The sequence below is a fragment of the Amblyomma maculatum genome, chromosome 4 (genome assembly GCF_055883805.1).
Source record: "Amblyomma maculatum isolate TAMU_Amacu chromosome 4, ASM5588380v1, whole genome shotgun sequence".
Classification (NCBI taxonomy): domain Eukaryota; kingdom Metazoa; phylum Arthropoda; class Arachnida; order Ixodida; family Ixodidae; genus Amblyomma; species Amblyomma maculatum.
In genome coordinates, this window is record NC_139347.1 from 126,568,513 (window position 1) to 126,586,948 (window position 18,436).

Genomic DNA, 18,436 nt, shown 5'->3' on the forward strand with positions numbered 1-18,436 from the left:
GGAATAACGTCGTGCCCGTTATTTTGCGTTTTATTCCTCTCAATTCTCAAAATGAACCATGTCTCGATGGCATCATTTTATTGCCTTACGCGGCTCATTTGCGTTGCCAGAACTTGAAATGTATTTTTTGTTACTTCCGCCATGCGACATGATGTTGGGGCAGGGTACAAGACGTTCACCGAAAAAGAAAAAAGTGCCACATGGCTTGCCTCCTAGACGTGGGGCTTCGTCTGGAAACTCTGCACATATTTATGGATCAGTATGCTTTACAGAGATGTCAGGCGCGAAATATTGTTGCATACAAATGTTCATCGTCTTAAAATAATGCACCAGCTCTTAATAAATGACTGCTTTCGTAGGCACAAAGCCAGCTTCTTTGCAAACCATTCTTTAGATATATTTTGTATGGGGCACGCTACTGCAGTGCATTTCTAACTCAGATTCTATACAACGAGGGGTTTTAAAAGTAGATCGCCTCCGCAATAACACAGAATACTTTGTCACACACTTCTTCAAAGTGCTGGCCAACATTTAACAACTGGCCACCACTTCTGGTGCTCTGCGAAACGAGAAAAAAGTTGCGGTAAGTTACGTTTACATGTGTTGCTATAGGTCGCCATCCCAACTCGCACCCCGATATGTTTCGCAGTGTTTTAATAATACTTCACCTCGGTAATAGGATTTCATACTTTCGTGATCTGTTCTGGGGTATTAATGGTTGCTTTGTGCTGAATAACGACATCATAGGTACCCTGTGAAATGAGAAAACTGCTTTGAAATCTTTCGGTTCCATGTATTCCTATGGGCACTAACCCTACTTTTCACCATCAGCCGGCCCAGCCTGGTAACAGAAGCGCCACCGCATCGTGCGTACGTCACAGATCAGTGTTGGTCTTTAGGTGGATGCAGCTAGAGGGATGTATTGTCTCGCGCAAGGCGGGTCTCGCAAAGTCAGACAGGCCGGAAATCCGGACTTGCCGTGGGACTGCAGTGATCTCTGAGAAGTGAACTTCATCAGTGACAGTGAACCTTTACGTCTTTCGACACGCTGGCTTAAAGCGTTTCGCACTTGAAACAAGGCATTTTCTGAGTTTTCGCGTGTGCAGGACACGACTCGTTTTCAGTTTTGAACCCCGTGAAACACGGTAACTCGAACCACCTTTGCAGGCTGAATGTTCGAAACTATTTTGCCCCAGAAGGAGCGCAGCGGGGTTTGCGGAGCCTCTTCCAAGCGCACACCCCTGTGAGAGCCGGGCGCCAGGCCGGGGGACGCTTGTACCCATTTTTACCGGTGGGTGTCCGGCGGCGGGTTAGTGGTTAGAGCGCCCGTCTCGGCTGCGGGAGGTGGTCAGTTCGAAACCCACCGCCGGACACCCACCGGTAAAAATGGGTACAAGCGTCCCCCGGCCTGGTGCTCGGCTTTTACAGGGGTGTGCGTTTGGGAGAAGCTCCGTAAACCCCGCTGCGCGCCCCTCCTCCGCAGTGGGCCCAAACCCAGTTTCGAACCTCGCAGCCTGCAAAGGTGGTTCTGTTTGTCTTGCAAAGGTACTTCCTTTGACCCTCACCTGAAGTGCTCCCTTAGAGCCTCAGCTGCAGCAGTCCTAAAAAAACAAAACGAAAAAAAAAAAAAAGGGCCACATAATGGGCTGTTGCCGCGCAAGGCGGACTTATTGTTGTCCGATGGCGGAACGAATCACTGCCACATCGGCGCAGCGCAACTATTTGGGCCGTGACCGCTAACCGCTTAGGCTATTTGGGCCTAACGGCTAACCGCAGCCGTGGCCTAGTGGTTAGAGCGCCCGTCTCGGCTGCGGGAGGTGGTCAGTTCGAAACCCACCGCCGGACACCCACCGGTAAAAATGGGTACAAGCGTCCCCCGGCCTGGTGCTCGGCTTTTACAGGGGTGTGCGTTTGGGAGAAGCTCCGTAAACCCCGCTGCGCGCCCCTCCTCCGCAGTGGGCCCAAACCCAGTTTCGAACCTCGCAGCCTGCAAAGGTGGTTCTGTTTGTCTTGCAAAGGTACTTCCTTTGACCCTCACCTGAAGTGCTCCCTTAGAGCCTCAGCTGCAGCAGTCCTAAAAAAACAAAACGAAAAAAAGGGCCACATAATGGGCTGTTGCCGCGCAAGGCGGACTTATTGTTGTCCGATGGCGGAACGAATCACTGCCACATCGGCGCAACTATTTGGGCCGTGACCCCTTTTCCCAAGCATTTCACCCCAGAAGAGCCGAGCACCAGGCCGGGGGATAGCTTGTACCCATTTTATAACCGGTGGGTACCCGGCGGCACCAGGGATCGAACCCGGTACCTCCCGAATGCGAGGTATCGGGTTAGAGCGCCCGTCTCGGCTGCGGGAGGTGGTCAGTTCGAAACCCACCGCCGGACACCCACCGGTAAAAATGGGTACAAGCGTCCCCCGGCCTGGTGCTCGGCTTTTACAGGGGTGTGCGTTTGGGAGAAGCTCCGTAAACCCCGCTGCGCGCCCCTCCTCCGCAGTGGGCCCAAACCCAGTTTCGAACCTCGCAGCCTGCAAAGGTGGTTCTGTTTGTCTTGCAAAGGTACTTCCTTTGACCCTCACCTGAAGTGCTCCCTTAGAGCCTCAGCTGCAGCAGTCCTAAAAAAACAAAACGAAAAAAAAAAAAAAAGGGCCACATAATGGGCTGTCTCGCAAAGTCAGACAGGCCGGAAATCCGGACTTGCCGTGGGACTGCAGTGATCTCTGAGAAGTGAACTTCATCAGTGACAGTGAACCTTTACGTCTTTCGACACGCTGGCTTAAAGCGTTTCGCACTTGAAACAAGGCATTTTCTGAGTTTTCGCGTGTGCAGGACACGACTCGTTTTCAGTTTTGAACCCCGTGAAACACGGTAACTCGAACCACCTTTGCAGGCTGAATGTTCGAAACTATTTTGCCCCAGAAGGAGCGCAGCGGGGTTTGCGGAGCCTCTTCCAAGCGCACACCCCTGTGAGAGCCGGGCGCCAGGCCGGGGGACGCTTGTACCCATTTTTACCGGTGGGTGTCCGGCGGCGGGTTTCGAACGAACCACCTCCCGCAGCCTCCGCCCTTGGGAAAAGGGGTCACGGCCCAAATAGTTGCGCCGATGTGGCAGTGATTCGTTCCGCCATCGGACAACAATAAGTCCGCCTTGCGCGGCAACAGCCCATTATGTGGCCCTTTTTTTTTTTTTTTTTAGGACTGCTGCAGCTGAGGGATGCTCTACCGCAAGGACCGAAGCGGTGGCCTTGTGGTAGAGCATCCGCCTCGCAATCGGGAGGTACCGGGTTCGATCCCTGGTGCCGCCGGGTACCCACCGGTTTTTAAATGGGTACAAGCTTTCCCCCGGCCTGGTGCTCGGCTCTTCTGGGGTGAAATGCTTGGGAAAAGGGGTCACGGCCCAAATAGTTGCGCCGATGTGGCAGTGATTCGTTCCGCCATCGGACAACAATAAGTCCGCCTTGCGCGGCAACAGCCCATTGTGTGGCCCTTTTTTTTTACTGCTCACACAGTTGGGCTTAGAAGGCGCGGGCTCCTTTTCCAAGCCACGAGCCCTGGTAAGCCGAGCACCAGGCCGGGCCGTGGCTTGTACCCATTTGAGAAAACCGGTGGGTGTCCGGCCGGCAATGGGAGTCGAACCCACTACCTCCCGTAGTGGGTAGTGGGTTCGACTCCCATTGCCGGCCGGACACCCACCGGTTTTCTCAAATGGGTACAAGCCACGGCCCGGCCTGGTGCTCGGCTTACCAGGGCTCGTGGCTTGGAAAAGGAGCCCGCGCCTTCTAAGCCCAACTGTGTGAGCAGTAAAAAAAAAGGGCCACACAATGGGCTGTTGCCGCGCAAGGCGGACTTATTGTTGTCCGATGGCGGAACGAATCACTGCCACATCGGCGCAACTATTTGGGCCGTGACCCCTTTTCCCAAGTTTTCCGCCATCGGACAACAATATGTCCGCCTTGCGCGGCAACAGCCCATTATGTGGCCCTTTTTTTTTTTTCGTTTTGTTTTTTTTAGGACTGCTGCAGCTGAGGCTCTAAGGGAGCACTTCAGGTGAGGGTCAAAGGAAGTACCTTTGCAAGACAAACAGAACCACCTTTGCAGGCTGCGAGGTTCGAAACTGGGTTTGGGCCCACTGCGGAGGAGGGGCGCGCAGCGGGGTTTACGGAGCTTCTCCCAAACGCACACCCCTGTAAAAGCCGAGCACCAGGCCGGGGGACGCTTGTACCCATTTTTACCGGTGGGTGTCCGGCGGTGGGTTTCGAACTGACCACCTCCCGCAGCCGAGACGGGCGCTCTAACCACTAGGCCTAAATAGTTGTGCCGATGTGGCAGTGATCAGTTCCGCCATCGGACAACAATAAGCCCGCCTCGCGCGGCAAAAGCCCATTATGTGGCCCTTTTTTTTTTTTTCTCGCAAAGTCAGACAGGCCGGAAATCCGGACTTGCCGTGGGACTGCAGTGATCTCTGAGAAGTGAACTTCATCAGTGACAGTGAACCTTTACGTCTTTCGACACGCTGGCTTAAAGCGTTTCGCACTTGAAACAAGGCATTTTTCTGAGTTTTCGCGTGTGCAGGACACGACTCGTTTTCAGTTTTGAACCCCGTGAAACACGGTAACTCGAACCACCTTTGCAGGCTGAAGTGTTCGAAACTTTTTGCCCCAGAAGGAGCGCAGCGGGGTTTGCGGAGCCTCTTCCAAGCGCACACCCCTGTGAGAGCCGGGCGCCAGGCCGGGGGACGCTTGTACCCATTTTTACCGCAGTCGTGGCCGAGTGGTTTGGGCGCCCGTCTCGACTGCGGGAGGTGGCCAGTTCGAAACCCACCGCCGGACACCCACCGGTAAAATGGGTACAAGCGTCCCCCGGCCCGGCGCCCGGCTCTCTCAGGGGTGTGCGTTTGGAAGAGGCTCTGCTAACCCTGCTGTGCTCCTTAGAGGGCTTAAAGTTTCGAACAACTAATGACCTGCAAAGGTCTGGTTCTCACAGGTCGGGTAGGGCAGCAGTCGCAAGGGGCTCCAGGACAAAAAAAAAAAAAAAAAAAAGGGCCACATAATGGGCTGTTGCCGCGCAAGGCGGACTTATTGTTGTCCGATGGCAGAACGAATCACTGCCACATCGGCGCAACTATTTGGGCCGTGACCCCTTTTCCAAAGCATTTCACCCCAGAAGAGCCGAGCACCAGGCCGGGGGAAAGCTTGTACCCATTTAAAAACCGGTGGGTAACCGGCGGCACCAGGGATCGAACCCGGTACCTCCCGAATGCGAGGCGGATGCTCTACCACAAGGCCACCGCTTCGGTAAAAAAAGGGCCACATAATGGGCTGTTGCCGCGCAAGGCGGACTTATTGTTGTCCGATGGCGGAACGAATCACTGCCACATCGGCGCAACTATTTGGGCCGTGACCCCTTTTCCCAAGCATTTCACCCCAGAAGAGCCGAGCACCAGGCCGGGGGAAAGCTTGTACCCATTTAGAAACCGGTGGGTAACCGGCGGCACCAGGGATCGAACCCGGTACCTCCCGAATGCGAGGCGGATGCTCTACCACAATGCTTACTGCGGTGGCGGTGGCCTTGTGGTAGAGCATCCGCCTCGCATTCGGGAGGTACCGGGTTCGATCCCTGGTGCCGCCGGGTACCCACCGGTTATAAAATGGGTACAAGCTATCCCCCGGCCTGGTGCTCGGCTCTTCTGGGGTGAAATGCTTGGGAAAAGGGGTCACGGCCCAAATAGTTGCGCCGATGTGGCAGTGATTCGTTCCGCCATCGGACAACAATAAGTCCGCCTTGCGCGGCAACAGCCCATTATGTGGCCCTTTTTTTTTTTTTAGGACTGCTGCAGCTGAGGCTCTAAGGGAGCACTTCAGGTGAGGGGTCAAAGGAAGTACCTTTGAAAGACAAACAGAACCACCTTTGCAGGCTGCGAGGTTCGAAACTGGGTTTGGGCCCACTGCGGAGGAGGGGCGCGCAGCGGGGTTTACGGAGCTTCTCCCAAACGCACACCCCTGTAAAAGCCGAGCACCAGGCCGGGGGACGCTTGTACCCATTTTTACCGGTGGGTGTCCGGCGGTGGGTTTCGAACTGACCACCTCCCGCAGCCGAGACGGGCGCTGCGTGGTGGGTCTGCGGGTTTTAGGACTGCTGCAGCTGAGGCTCTAAGGGAGCACTTCAGGTGAGGGGTCAAAGGAAGTACCTTTGAAAGACAAACAGAACCACCTTTGCAGGCTGCGAGGTTCGAAACTGGGTTTGGGCCCACTGCGGAGGAGGGGCGCGCAGCGGGGTTTACGGAGCTTCTCCCAAACGCACACCCCTGTAAAAGCCGAGCACCAGGCCGGGGGACGCTTGTACCCATTTTTACCGGTGGGTGTCCGGCGGTGGGTTTCGAACTGACCACCTCCCGCAGCCGAGACGGGCGCTCTAACCACTAGGCCACGCTGCGTGGGGGGGGGGGGGGGTACAAGCTATTCCCCGGCCTGGTGCTCGGCTCTTCTGGGGTGAAATGCTTGGGAAAAGGGGTCACGGCCCAAATAGTTGCGCCGATGTGGCAGTGATTCGTTCCGCCATCGGACAACAATAAGTCCGCCTTGCGCGGCAACAGCCCATTATGTGGCCCTTTTTTTTACTGCTCACACAGTTGGGCTTAGAAGGCGCGGGCTCCTTTTCCAAGCCACGAGCCCTGGTAAGCCGAGCACCAGGCCGGGCCGTGGCTTGTACCCATTTGAGAAAACCGGTGGGTGTCCGGCCGGCAATGGGAGTCGAACCCACCGCCGGACACCCACCGGTAAAAATGGGTACAAGCGTCCCCCGGCCTGGTGCTCGGCTTTTACAGGGGTGTGCGTTTGGGAGAAGCTCCGTAAACCCCGCTGCGCGCCCCTCCTCCGCAGTGGGCCCAAACCCAGTTTCGAACCTCGCAGCCTGCAAAGGTGGTTCTGTTTGTCTTGCAAAGGTACTTCCTTTGACCCTCACCTGAAGTGCTCCCTTAGAGCCTCAGAGCCTGCAGTGGTTGCAGTCAGGCTGGTGATGATGATGATCTGTGCAGTCAAAAATGACTAGAAAGGTTATCATATTTACTTGATTCTAACGCTCCCCTTTTTCTCACGATTAGGGGGGAGGCGGCGTAGATTCGAAAAAGCATGGCCGGTCTCGAGGGAGAGCGCGCGCTCTTTCTTACGGCCTTCTCAATCGCCGCGTGAACAATGCGAATTTTTCTCCTTGAGCTACGCTCTCCGCCGCCGCAAGGGGCGCGACCTGCTCACTGTTCGCTCCGCGTCTGTTTCAGCGGTGGCGGGTGGCTTTTGCCTGGTTTCGCGCTGTCTCTCGCGAGTTTCGTGGTGAGTGCAGCCCCGAAATGAAAGAACAAAGAAGGTAGATGCTGCAGCGGCATGTCGTGAACGTACTACACACGTGAACGGATATAAAAAACACTGTCGTTCAGCAAACGTTCGACAAGCATGACATACATTGCGGCATGATAGCTACTTTTGTCCATTTTAATCCGAATTTTTCTCAAGCCTGTACAAGAATAGGAACAAAAAAAAAAAAAACTGAATGAGCAGTGATCACATCGAAGCTTCTTCAAGGCTAACATTGCAGCAACTCGTCTGCAACAGCAAAACCGTCTTTTAGCGCTAGATGCGAAACCATCCATGTAGCACCGAACATGAAAATAATTTCATAAAAATGTAATGTAAATTGCAAAATGTTTGCATGATATAAAGTATTAGTATAACAGTCAAAGTAAACGTTGAAGGGTTGAGTTTTAAATGTTAATACAATTCATATATTAGCCAATGCGCGGTACGTACTATAAACATTATTTTAATTTTGCAAATAAACATTGTTTTAATGAAAATTTTACATGATATTAAGCTTATTGTGAAAACAATAACAGATGGTTTGATATTAATGACACCACTTGTGCTTGAAGTGGTAAAAAGAGGCCAATAAATGATGAAGGTGAGACTCGATGCAATGACTTACAAATGAGTTTACCTGCTGCAGTCGAACCCAGTTATATCGAACCCGGATATATCGAATTTTGGTTATATCGAACTCACGGAATATCCCCTTGAAAATCCCATGTAAAAGTATAGGAAAGCCGCGTCATATATCGAACTCAATTTCACCGGTCGTTCGATATATCGAACTCCGCACCACGCACTGGAAAGTGTGCCTTCCCAAAGACGATCGCATCACCCTTGTCCGTTTGCCGCGTGGTGTTTTCTAACCACGCGCGAAAGGAATGAGAGGGGACAGCTGGTATGTGCAGCGCCGTGCCCATTCCCCAAAGGCACTCGCATCTGCAGTTATCGTTTCCCGCTTGCCAACACATGACGTTTGCAAGCCATGTGCGTGGGTGTGCACATTCTTTTGCCGAGCTCTCTCCTTAAGCACGCGCTACGCATGCGCCAAGCCAGCTCAGCCCGTTTTCAGACAGACGTCGGACGCTTTCTCCAGCGTGTGTTGCGCACCCTCTGTGCGCGGCGGCTGACGTGGCTCTGGCGCCTGCAGACGTTAAGAAGCGGCAGCTCTCTCTGTTTTTTTTTTTTTGCGAGAGTCATCTTGTTTTATCGTTGTGCTGTACACGCGGCATAGCATAGCGTAAGATATTACGGCTGCGGACGTTAAGAAGTGGCAGGATTTTTTTTTCTTTTTTGGCGGCAGTCGTTTATCCTTGCATGTATGAATCAACGAAAGCGTGCAGTCAGCTGCTGCGATCATAACGCCCGCCCCAAGCGCGGTGTGATAAATCGAACCAGGCTTGTGCAGTCAAGTCACCACGGGCACTCTGCCAAGTTCGCTCCCCGCCACCGCGGGAGCTATCAAAAGATAAACGCGCCCTGACGTTATCGCTGCGCAGCATCTTGGCATGCTGCCGAGAAACGAGCTGTGGATGAGATGACCGAAACGGAGTGACGCGCGCCGTCGACATGCAAGCGAAAACGCTCGCAATTTCTGCCCCCGCGACACAGAAACCTTGTTTTGAGCTGCCGCGGTGACTCGAAGGCCAGAGGGATGCAGTCCCATCAAGTTTGAAATTTTTTGCTCTGTCGCTGCCGCTCGTCGCTGAGATCGCTCAATCGCTTGCGTGTGAGCGAACTGGCCTTAACTTTTTTTTTTTTTTTCAAATTCTTGGGTGCAAACGTGGAGGGTGGGTTCATTATGCGAGTGGGTTGATTACGCGACAAATACGGTATCATTTTTTCACATCGTAAGTGTCGTCACAAGCCGATTTCTGTATATCGAATTATCGATATATCGAACTATTTCGCGATCCCCTTCGAGTTCGATATATCCGGGTTCGACTGTATATCGAAAGTATGCAAGAAACTTCTAAAGCGTTAAAGAAGGCCACTTTCACTGAAGACTCATTTCAAGCCCTATATAGCGACCCATTGAGGCTCTCTTCGGGAAAGTAAGGTTAATGTGCGGAAGGGAACGACATATGCTAGATGGGAGGGCCATAACAGCTAGCGGCACATGACTATATTGTCAAGACGGATGTTTAATCTGAGAGCAAAATCAAGGCACTGAAGGAAGTGATGGCATCTCCTACCATACCATTTCCCCTTGTCACATATTTCGATTTACCTTACGTCGCTGGATATACTGTTTAGTTATTCAACTTCGGGTGTAACGCTTGCACTATTCTTCTTGAGACTAGCGAAAGAATCAGCCCCATGTGGTACACTCTTCTACGAGGGCAATATTCTAGTGGACTGCATTATCCAGATTCAGAGCTTGTTGCCCTATTGGACAAGCTTTTTTTTTTTCGAAAAAAGCTGCCGTGCACCTACTACACACAAATGTTCTCGAAGTACTTAAGATCCTCATTCAGTCAGCATTTGAGAATTCAACACTGATTTGCCCGAAAGGAATTGACAACAGCATTAGGTCCGCTTCTTTGATATTTAAAAAATTTCTCAGAATTCTTCTTCTCAATTAATTATACCAGGAAAGTGACAGAGAACACCGAGAGGCCAACTTCTTATGTGCACAAGCCATACAGGAAGATTTTGAGACTGAATTTTCTAGACGCAGGTCGCATTTTGATGAATTGATGAATATGTAGTGCACTGTGTAACTTTGAAGGACAATTTTTTTTATTGTTTACCGCTCTTTTCGATTCTGCTTAACTGTTTATGCACATTTCCTTGATTAAAAGTAGTCGCGAGAATACATATACATCTTCGGTCTTTCGACCGATTGATATGCTTTGAACGAAGCTAGAACAGCCCACTCCACTAGAAAAGTGAAATTTTTACTATATGAGTAAATTGTTCTTTACCCTGAATCTGAGACTTGCCATGAATTTTTGCCGGTGCCTCTTTTGATCTAAACGAAAATGGTAGCGGTTGACAGAATCTCCACCCAACAGTTAACCATGCACTCACGTCAAGTCGCGCTTCACCTGCTTAAAACATTCAAAGGCACATTGCATAGCCTGGCAAATTTATTTTTGTACAAAACTTAGGGACAAAAAATGTTGAAGTGTACCCGAAGCTTCATTCGACCGTGCAAGGCCGCACTGGCGAAGGCGCGCGCACGCGGGAGTGGATTGTTGACTGTATTTTATTCCTCGTACACGATAAATGTTCGATGCTGATTACGGCCTTTGTATCAACCATAAGGAGCGAAATGTCAGGACCTGCCGGTTGCAACTGACGCGGGCGAAGCTAAAAGCGAGCGCGCGTTTCCCTTGCGCGTGAACGGCTATGGCTGAGGAGCAGCAGTGGGGCAGTGGCGACCCCACCGAGGCGTGGCGGGCGGTAGAAACAAACCCTATTGGAGAGGCCGTAAGAGAAGAGAAGCGCGCTCTCCCTCGAGACCGGCCGTGGAAAAAGCTAAAATACCCCTTTCCCGTTTTTTCAGCGATGTCTTGATGCGACAGGTCAAGAAATAACATTTTATTTGACTCACAAAATGGGCCGACATCTTCGACAAACAGGATTACAGGTAGCTTGCTTGAACTTCAAGCTGGCAGCCCTCCTCAAAACTCAGTCCTAATTTCATTACGGCTGTCAAACAGCTTACATCAGACGAAGCAACGCGGGCCTGCGATGCCTGTGAAACCTGCAAGCTCTCTCTCCCGGATGACCACCAATTTCAAGTTCATGTGACAACACAATGTTAGAGTTAACGGGTCGCTTTCAGCTGTTTTTTTTAGCATTCTGTGCCGCCAGCCATCGTGTATTGTTAGGATGCCGCAAGACGAGAAGCAGGAGATTACGCTTTGGACAACATACCTCGTCAGGACTTTTGTGGCTTTGGTTCGCAAAAAAAAAAGGGGGGAGTGCTTAGAATCATGAATATAGGGTAGTCGAGAACAGAGTCAGAGTTTTTCTGTGCAGTCTGCTTTGAGAAAATTTTATGCCTAGCAGGCCAAGGGTCATGAAAAAAAAAAAAGGATCAGTAAATGCGAAAGGAAAATAAAAACAACAAAATAAATATCAGCCAGAACATCTCATTCCCAGACCTCTCTCTCTCATTCTTTCAGGAAAAGAAAAAGTTTGTTCTCGATTCTGCCTAAATGCCCGACTAGCATTGCTTCAGGATAGCGTAGAGAGAGCTGCTAAAAAAATAAAATGGCTGTATTAAATACCACACTTCCTTAATCTCGGAAGAAAGCATTTAGACTTATAGATGTCTTCAAAGGTGGGATTACAGGCAGCTGACGGCCGTCCAAAGTTCACGCAAATGAAAAGGCTGATATGTATTTTCGTTTCCGCCAAGAGCATGTACCATGTACCATGAAGACTGGTAATTGACTTAGTTAGAAAACGAGTTCATTCGGTGGCTTGTGAAGCTGGCACGTGCTGCTTTCGGGACTAAGGCTGAAATTTTTGTACCTGTCAACACGCATCCCACGTCTTCATGAGCTGTTGTTGGAGGCCTCTGTTCTAGAAGGCTCCATGGTTAAAGCTGACAGAGGGACCCCCTGATGCTAGATAGCGCAGGTTCTTCAGAATAGTGAAACAATGGTCACCTACGTGAATTAGAAAATGTCTCGCCTATAACGTGATCACAGGATAGAAGTTAACTACAGCAAAAAATGGTGATAACAGCAGAGCATAACAGAAGAAACAACATACGATCACTGTAATAAATAAATCTCAATGTTAAATTTTTCAGCGTGGGGAAAGATTGGTGAAGTATTAGGAGATGTCTTTATTGCATGTTGTACAGGATTCTGAATTGACATTGGAGGGACTATCCCGGAGATCTGCTTCGAACTCTTAGGAGGAGGAAGTTCAGAATCTCAGCAATAATCTAAAGGGTAAAAATTGTGTCCTTGTAATTTATATTGCATAAGTAATGTAAATATGTATAAGTAATTATAGATTGGGGAAGGCATCTATACTTTGATGCAACTCAAGATTGCAGAGACACCTTCCCATCAGAGGACTCCCCTGGAGACATGGATGTACTTTGTCACAACTAATAGGTTGGTAAACAATAACTAATTATTTGTTACGGAACATTTAATTCTGGAGAAGAATTGGATTGGATGTAAGTGCGGTTCCTGCAAATGAAGTGATCCTTCCGTTCAGAATTCTGCACTTTTGTAAGCTTTGTTAAATTTTTGCATCTACCTTCTTTTATTCTGGGCAGTTGGCTCAAATAGTGCCCTGCCATTGTATAGCATCTTCAACACTTTCTGCACTTTGGTGATTGGATAAACCGTACTACTTGCTTTTGTTGCTGTGCAGAGCTTGTCTCCGACTGGTGCTGCTCCTCTACCACCGACAGGGGCTCCAGTGCAGCCCCAGTGTTGCTCCCTTTGACCGAAAGCTGATGTTGGGCAGTCCCAGTGCTGCTCAGCCCTGCTTGGAGCTGCGCCACAGTGGGCGCACTCTTCGTACCCTAGCAGCTGGTCAGCATGCTTAAGTTATTTATTTATTTTTTTGAATCCCTACATGTTTCCACAATGGATGTTATAGTGTGTGTGTGTTTGTGTGTGGGGGGGGGGAATTACGGAAGCTCTTGACTGCAATAGCATTACCAAAAAAATGTACACATGCAGAGGATAAGCAATCCAAGCAACAACTTACAACGACTAGTTATAACAATAGGTTGCTTGTGAAGATTAAATTCTTTGGATTTATCAATTTTCCCGTCGTCCTGTGTAAAAATGAACCTTGCTTAACTATAGAGTTATTGGCAATTTATTGGATACAACGGTAGCTTTCTGCCCGCCAGGAAGATGTTTACAAGAATTTCTCTTAATGTTTGATAAAAAATAAAATACTATGAAGAGATTAACACGAAAACTCGGATTAAGTGCTACAAATGGACTGGCATAGAGAAATCAGCAAGGGGCGCTGCGTGCGGCCTTAGGAATTGAACAGTATCATCATTGTAGTTGCTGGAGCAAGGAGGGGAAGCTCTTGCTTGGCCACCGCCTCTCAGAGGCTTCAGCCTTGAAAGATGGTGCCAACCAAGTAGAAGGCGATGTCTGTCGAGGTAAAACAGCAGATTCATCGGGAATTCTCTAAAGATTTCAATACGGGCTTTTGCAGTCGACAATTTCAGTGATCACCAAGGCTCAGGACGTGCTGCACTCCATCCAGTTACCGATTGCTTTTGTGCTAAAAAAACAAAACAAAAATACTGCAGCCAGTGTATGCGTATCTTGTAATGATGCACGCAGCGATCGTCAATTTCAGCTACCACTTGTTGGGGCTACTTTTCAAAGGTGTGCTGCTATTAGATGGTATGCGCCACCGCACCCACATACCACGGGGCCAGAGCAAGCCGAGGTCACAGCCAGCATGCACTGCACGCCTGTGCTTCCACTCCGAAGGAAGCAGGAGCACAAGTTATAAGCACAAGACTTTATTACACGCAAAGCCACATTACAAATACTGCATTGACCACCAGACCTTGTTGCAACCTGTAGCCCAGCTGCGTGCACAAGGCAAAAGCTACTCATGCGTACGCGGCAGAGCTAAGGGCTTCTCGAAGGCCGCACAGCAACCAATAGGCCAAAGCGTGCGCGACATACAGCGAGGAAAGACAAGGGATACGCACAGCGCACTTCGACAACACAGGTCGCATGTCGATGGCTCAACGCGCACTGCCACCGGCAGTGGCCAACGGTGACAAAGGACTGTGCCAAACCAGGCCTTCCGGACTGAAAAGCGTCGGCGCCGCATATGCGAGCACCATGCTCCTTTTTAGGCCTGGTCTCAAGCAAGCATGCAAGGTGCTCGCGCGTTCACAGCCCGCAGTTCCCCGGCCGAAGGCTGGGGAACTCTGAGAGAAAAACGTATGCACCTGCTGCCCGAACTGATGGCAGTCTCCGCGTTCACTTCCCATACACGGCCTCACGTCGAGCTTATTGAGTTTCCAGGAGGTGGCCCAAATGGCACGTGAGACCAACTTGGGAAGAACAGAATGAATGTTATGACAACAGTTCTCGGGAGAGCTCCCTTCAGGAGGGGTCAGCAGCAAGGCTGCCATCCCCTTCCTCTTGCATTGACCCCGCAGGTGGCTCTAGCTAGCAAAACAGCAGCCTCGGCTGCATGTTTTGCGTCGCTCCAGGAATACAATCCCCGCACACTCAAGCAAGCATGAATTTCTGACTTCTTTAAAGCATGCTGAAGTTATCTTGTGGCTCTCTGATAAACTGCTTTACGATGACTCGCATTGTTCGACCCGATTCAATAATCGCTATTATGTAGGTGAGCCTTTATGCATGGGAAAATATGTGGGTGCATATTGCCTATATCGAATTGTCACAATATCCCCTCTAAAATCCCATCCTAAAGTAAAGCATTGTTGTTAGGGAGTATTGAACTCCCATTCAGCGAAACATTCAATGCAAGAAACTGTGCACCGTGTCCCGGCAAGTTACAATTCTTTTAATGGGATCCTGTGATCATTTTCATGCAACGTGAGAGTTGCACCAAACAGGATTCAAACCTCAGCCCTAGGGAGCTTTCGTGGACGAATCAGAAACATGCCAGCGAAAACATTTGGGCGGTTGCGGCATGCGGCGGCCACCAGAACTCCAAGATGATGTGTATTTGCCGAGACAGATGGCATCTCTGCATTCTAATGTAAACTGAGGATCAATTTTAAGCATGAGTCGGAAAGCGGGCCAGAAAAATGATGGATGCCTTGCATGGAGTGTATATGATATATATTGTGTTGTTTGATCGAACAGGAGGGTATGGAAGTGGGATTGGTGAGTAGCAGAGGTATGCGAATATCTGAAAATTTCGAATATGAATCTAACGTGTTCGAACGGGAGGGTATGGAAGTGTGATTGGTGAGTAGCAGAGGTATGCGAATATCTGAAATTTCGAATATGAATCTAACGTGTTTGTTATTAGATTTGTATTTGAAAATCTGATAATTTAGAATTTCGCAAACAATAGAAAATTACCAAACGCAGCAAAAATTTTCTTATTCATCGCAGTTTCCCCGCAATGCGCATTTCACTGCAACACTTGACCGTGTAGACTGTGTGGTGAAGCATCCTCAAAACGCGACAGGGGGCCTTTTTCTGAAGATGGACCTTGCCTTTTGTGAAGAGGGCTTTCCCAACTGTGTGCGCAAAGTGAAGTACTCGATGAAATCGAGAAAAAAAAAAAAAAAGACGTCCTTCTCACTTCAGTTTCATTTCAAATGCAGACAACCGTTGTGCAGGTGCTCATAAGATAAAATTACTGTTGTGCAAACAATTTCCAGCAGTCTATTCTGGTCCATTTAATAATTCACACTTTCAGTTATTTCGGATGTTTCTTTTTGGTCCCTTGTTGGCCAAATTTCAAATGCAGACAACCGTTGTGCAGGTGCTCATAAGATAAAATTACTGTTGTGCAAACAATTTCCAGCAGTCTATTCTGGTCCATTTAATAATTCACACTTTCAGTTATTTCGGATGTTTCTTTTTGGTCCCTTGTTGGCCAAATTTCAAATGCAGACAACCGTTGTGCAGGTGCTCATAAGATAAAATTACTGTTGTGCAAACAATTTCCAGCAGTCTATTCTGGTCCATTTAATAATTCACGCTTTCAGTTATTTCGGATGTTTCTTTTTGGTCCTTTGTTGGCCAAATTAATGAGAATTTGCTGCATTCAGCAACAATATGACAGCTCCATCATGTTTCATGTAGGTGCTTCTTGCATAATAAACCGCTGTATGGTGCTCTGTATAAAATTTATACTGGATTTTTCATTAGGGTGCACAGTTCTGAGCAATTCTAGTGTATATTGTTACGAAGTAGATATTTACAAATGCCTCGTGAATTCTGAAATGAATGGTGTGAACAGTGTATGGTGTTTTTTTAATTTTTAGTCATTCTCTCTGATCAACTATTTGATATTCAAAGTCATTTTTTTTTTCATATTCGAGTTTGATTCGTTATAAAAAATTTCACTATCCGTATTAAAAAATTTCGCTATTTCACGCCTAGTGTGGAGTGATTAATGAATGAAATCAGCATTCTGTAGAATTATCTCGTGTGCATGTGGCTGAGTTTGAACATATGCGATGCAACTTGTTGTTGGTGCTAGTGCAGCAACGTCGTCTTGCATTGTACCAGCCACGTGTAATAGTGGGGAGCCCTCGTTCGAGGGTGTGTCTCGTCTTGAGGGTGTTGCTTGACTACCAGGGAGACTCAGTGAGATGAATGCTAAGAATTCTGGTGGAGAAGAATGCCCGGTGTGAGGCAGGCTAGGAAATGGTTGAAGCAAAGGTGGGATGCCGAGGTACGCGCTTCAGAAGTGACTCAATAAGTGTGACATTATCACGTCTACTTTCTAGACAAAGTTTAAGCGTTCTCCTCATTAGGTGCAGATATTTTTCTCGAGCGCTCGTATTGCTATCGCCGTTAAACGATTGCCTTAAGCATGCTGAATCTTTGGTTGGCTTTTAGGTGGTCTCACTGATTTCCTGCATCTGCAATAAGCAGCGGAGTTTACAGAAGTATTTCAGAATATATTATTTTCTCAATGTTTGCTGTTCATCACTTTGTGGCATGAGGCTTACTTCTGCTTCATGTGCATCCTAACGAGCAAGGGTGCTGACAATTTTCGAGTACGCCACTTGTGTATGCACAGAAGGAAGCATTGAACGAAGGGAAACTTGGTTGGGTCATATTAAGAAATACGATAGTGAAGGCCCTATAGTCTCCTGTTTTCCTTTTCTGCCACAGTGCATAATTTAGCTCCTACTACTATTTAAGAACACCTCCTGTACACAGCAGCTTAGCTGACAGCAGCTTAGCAGTGTCAGTGGCCAAACCAATAGCTTTGCTTGCTGCCAACACTACCTCCTTGTCGACGCTTGTATATTTTTGATATCCTGCTATTCGAGCTGCCTGAGGCCTAGAAAACATCGCACACTCTGTGCGGGTGGAAGTTGCTGATGTGCAGAAGGGTGATCACCATCAGAACTTTGTAGTCAAGCTTGGGAACAAGATCTATGGCTGGTGCAAACGAAGCAACGGCTCCCGGCAGCGGTAGCTTTAATGTCGGCTGCTACTAGAGCCCACCGCTCAATGCACACGAGGGATCACAGAGTCCACATACGTCTTGGTTTGCATCGCTTAATAGGGAAAACTGAGTTTGAATCACTGTGGTGGAAAAAGAAACCTGTTCGATTTGAAGTAGTTCAAATCGAATTGTCTCAGCAGTAGATGCATCTTTTGCTGCCGGACATGCGACTACAAAGTCACAAAGTGTCCTGCTATTGGATTTTATTTAATAAAAGAATAAAAATGGTGATGGAGCTGTTGTCAGTGTTCCTTTAAAGTGAAACTGAGACCATGCTACGAGGTTCTATTCTAAAAAAAGAAAATAAAAACTATGCCAAAAACAAGTTACGTAGACATGCCTGAAAAGTGTCAGCTCCTCACCCCTGCGCATTTTATGAGCGACTGTCAGTGAGGGACTTCTGACCATCGTCACTCCTGCCGTAATGTGTTTGCTTGAGGAGGCCTTGGATGATCATTGGCCTCACGGGTCATACCTTAAATGACCTCTTCTTCGAATTAATGGGTTCAAGCCCACCCATGTCCAAATCAATAAGCATCTAATGCCTAGTCTTATGTGGGGATCAACTGGGACCATGCTCCTAGATGGAATTTTTTTTAATTTCCAAATTCGAAAAAATGAGATCTCGGTGTACAGTGCAGTCCACTTATAACAATATTGAGAAAACCTAAAAATCTGATCGTTATAACCAATTATTGTTATATTAGGACCAGCAAAAAAAGAAAAAAGAAAAATGAAAAAAAAGTCACTCCCACGTATTTTCCCATGCTGTAGGCTTGCCTACAGCATGGGAAATCAGGTTGAACAAGCAGTGAGTAATCAGGTTGAACAATGCTAATCATCGTAAAGAGCACTAAGCACTTTGTTACAGTATACATCAGTAGCCATAAAGTAACTTAAGCATACTTAAAGAAGTCGGAAATTTGCACTCGCTTTAGCAG

At 48.6% G+C, this 18,436-nt stretch overlaps 1 protein-coding gene across 3 annotated transcripts in view; it reads left to right on the forward strand.

Annotated features, from left to right (window-relative positions):
* The window catches only part of Pex16 (peroxisomal biogenesis factor 16), a 170,585-nt gene that overhangs the window by 103,913 nt on the left and 48,236 nt on the right, over positions 1-18,436 (forward strand). For all 3 annotated transcript variants that reach the window (XM_084602445.1, XM_084602446.1, XM_084602444.1), the window contains one exon: positions 12,702-12,865. In XM_084602445.1, the coding sequence (XP_084458571.1) occupies positions 12,702-12,865 (164 nt within the window). The remainder of the gene's footprint in view (positions 1-12,701; positions 12,866-18,436) is intronic.